This window comes from Gossypium arboreum, chromosome 11 (assembly GCF_025698485.1).
Source record: "Gossypium arboreum isolate Shixiya-1 chromosome 11, ASM2569848v2, whole genome shotgun sequence".
Lineage (NCBI taxonomy): Eukaryota > Viridiplantae > Streptophyta > Magnoliopsida > Malvales > Malvaceae > Gossypium > Gossypium arboreum.
The window spans coordinates 48,759,822-48,763,243 of NC_069080.1; the positions used below are offsets into that span (position 1 = coordinate 48,759,822).

A 3,422-nucleotide genomic window follows, 5' to 3' on the forward strand; every position below is an offset into this window, starting at 1 on the left:
CGTTAAGTGTAAATGACACTTTGGTAAAATAGAGTTGCAATTATTTTTCATTTTATCTTCTCTATTTTAATCATACCAAACAATATTTGAAAATAATTTCTTTTCCATCTTCCAAGTAGAAAAATAGATATTTCACTTATATTAAAATTTAGGTAAACTATAATTAAGGTTACTAAACTATCAGTAAATTTACATTTTGATCACTTAGTTTTAAAAAGTTATAAAATGGTCACTGAATTATTCAGAAGTTTTTATTCAAGTCATTGAACTATTCAAAAGTTTTTATTTAATTCACTAGACAATTAAGTATTTCCTTTAAAAACAGTTCGGCTAGCGAGTTCTAATCAACAATTTGGCAATTGATATGGTGGATCAGTACCAATCGACGAGTAAAAAAACATACCTTAGATCTAAGTCAATCTGATGGTCAATGTCGGAGATTGGTTAAAAAATTATTTGGATTTTGATTCGTAAATTTGTAAAATTCAAAGTTGTTTCATGAAAAAAAAAGAATTCTAAAATAGAAGGGGAATGGAAACTTTTGATTCGTGCAGGCAGTATAAATAAAGAAGGCTATAAAGGAACAATTTTAACAGCTCGGTGACTTGAATAAAAACTTTCGAATAATTTAATGATTATTTTATAACTTTTTAAAATTTAATCAAAATATAAAATTACTAATAATTTAATATTTTTCGATGTAATTTACACTTAAATTTTTTGAACCCATTATTACCATACTTGTCTCATTTTTTAATTCTCCACCTAAAAAATTCTATATGTATGTATATATTGGTTACAAGTTACGTCAAGTCGTCAAAGTCATGGATGAGCATTCAAGAATGAGCAAGCAGTAAAAATATTTTTGCTTTAAGCATCATTTGACAAAGTTAATCAGGGTTATTTAAGTAAAACTAGAATAACCTCGCTTACTAACTACTAAATCAAAGGTTAAATAGCAGTAAATGTTTCCAAATCCCAAACCCCAAACCCCAAACCCCAAACCCCAAACCCATCCTTACATTCGCCTCAGTCATTCAATCTCCTTCCCTTCAGAATTATTTACCCACCAAATATGGGAAATTAGTTAAAAGCTCATGACGAAGCTGCATTCCTATAAATAACTCAGAAGGGCTGCTAGGCCCGGCCCTGGTGTTAGGCCACCACATTGCATTGCGCCTCCAAACACTGTTTTTGATTTGGTGAGTTTTAAGTCTCGACCCTTGTAGTTCAAATTCAGCTTAATTTTCAAGTTTTAGGATTGGAGACAGGCACCTTTATTTAGGCCCATTAAGATTAAAACTCGATAATTATTTTTTATAAATTTTTAATAATTTGTTTAATTAATTTAAAATTAATGATTTCACGAATTCTATTTTCGGTATAGTTGTGAAAACTTTGGTAAAAGTTAGAAATGGGTGATGTTTTTCTAGCAAGCGAAGAGTAAAGTAAACCCCATAGGCATGGCCATGGGGGAACATAAAGAAATGGCAAGGCTAAACCCTACACCTCCCTTCAACCAACTTATGAGAGCCATAGTTAAAGGTAACTATCCAAGAACACTACATCAAGCATGTGGGTATTGTACCCTATATTGATTGTGCTTTAAGGGCAACCAAAAACACCCCATTGATCCCTTCCACGTAAAGCACTTCCTTAATCCAAGAACATACCCTTCAATCTATATGGCAAATTCATAATTCTGTCTCCATTTCTCCTAGAGATATTTGAACCCTAAATCTCAATCAGTCAACTAAAATAACTTCTCTAGCTGTCATTTTTCTCCCTCCTACAAAACACCCCATGCAAGGGTCAATATCGTTTCCAACTCTACCATCGGTCCCATGCCCTCTACAAGTCTTAATCCTTCTACTTGTATTTAAAATTTCAGGTGTGGCTCTGCTATTAGACCACGAATAAGACAAGGAAAAGCATAATCTAGAGGATGGACCAGGACGAGAACCAGCAGGTCAAATACCCCAAACCAGCGGATATACTAGGTTCCTCGGCCCCTTCTTTTTCTAGGAATTATTTTGTTTGTCATATATACCAGAATTTTCATTAAGCATTGCTGATTTTTTTACATAATTTAGTGATGGGTTCTTGCAGATTTATCTGTTGTATCATCCGCTGATAATTCCAGGGTGACCACTCAAATCCAGAAGCAGATAAAGCAAAGGGCAGCCATGTGCGAAGAGGAGTGGAGAATTCGAGGCGAGCTTGAAAGTGAAATAGAAAGAGATTTGGAAGAAGAGATTAAAGATGGAATATACCATCTGGCATTTAGATTGCACCGCCTTTATCAGCACAAAAGAGAAAGGAATGCTGATGACATATCAGAATCTGCGCATAAACAAAAAGACAAAACACTTTCTGAGGTGAATATTTGTATAAAAATGGAGGGTGGAACCAAGATAGAGATAAAAGAGACAAAGAAAGAAGCTCTTAATGATGGAAAAGGTCAGCGTATTCGACCCCGCAGTTCAAGATCAAGAAATGGGAAAGGCATGCTTGGGTCTAAGTCCAATGGTAAGAAGTTTGATTGGGCTAAGAGTCTGAGAGCAGGGACTGACCCTGAAGCTAAGGTACCATGCAATGGACGTGGATTCAGCATGAATCGTAGCCTTGAAAACACGAGGAGAAAATTGGTCAGTGCCACAGGCTCAGTGCTGAGAAAAGGAAATATTGGTGTAAATAACAAGGTTCTTGAGCTGGGATGGAAATGGTAAAATTAATTTGGTTTTGTCATGTGACAATTAAATAAAACATGGTTTATTTGTTCAAGTACTGCATGTGAGGTAAATACTAATCGTGTCAATAAATGTGATGTGTGTGTAGTTTTTCAAATGATCTTTGTAAAAATCATTGTTTCCTCACTTGCTGATTTTAATCTTTCTATTCTAGTGGTCTAAGTTATTCGTTTTCAAATGCTGAAAACGAGTGTGTTCTGTACAAATGTATTTAATTTTTTTGGTTAAATTATTATGGTTTGGGTTCCTATATTATACTTATATGTTAAATTTAACCAATATATTTTAACATAATTTGTTATTTGCTCTAAAAAAAACATAATTTGTTATCTCTATTTTATAATATCATTGGTTAAGTTAAAATAATTATCACGGTTGATTATTTTGGTTAAAATATTATAACGTAGTTTTTTTCTTTTTCAAAATACTATTCTAATACACACACAAAAAAAATCAATGTTAGTATTATGATTTAGAAAGTGTATATGTTTTTATTAAAAATATGCTTTAATGTTTTAAATTGGAATTGTTAACATAATTAACTATTCCAACTAATAATATTATAAAAAGTAAAGGATAAAATTATTTCAAATTAAAATAGAATGAATAAATTCAAAATTTAAGTGTATTGGAGGACCATAATCATAGTTTTACTCAACTTTTCAAAGAGTT

General features: G+C 32.3%; 1 protein-coding gene across 1 annotated transcript; it reads left to right on the plus strand.

Moving 5' to 3' along the window:
• The first annotated feature begins 986 nt into the window (after window positions 1-986).
• Window positions 987-3,005, plus strand: LOC108472091 (uncharacterized). The gene is made up of 3 exons (XM_017773608.2): window positions 987-1,202; window positions 1,892-2,000; window positions 2,110-3,005. Exons 2-3 carry the CDS (start codon window positions 1,946-1,948, stop codon window positions 2,727-2,729), a joined length of 675 nt encoding a protein of 224 aa, XP_017629097.1. The 5' UTR covers window positions 987-1,202; window positions 1,892-1,945; the 3' UTR covers window positions 2,730-3,005.
• Window positions 3,006-3,422: the final 417 nt, after the last annotated feature.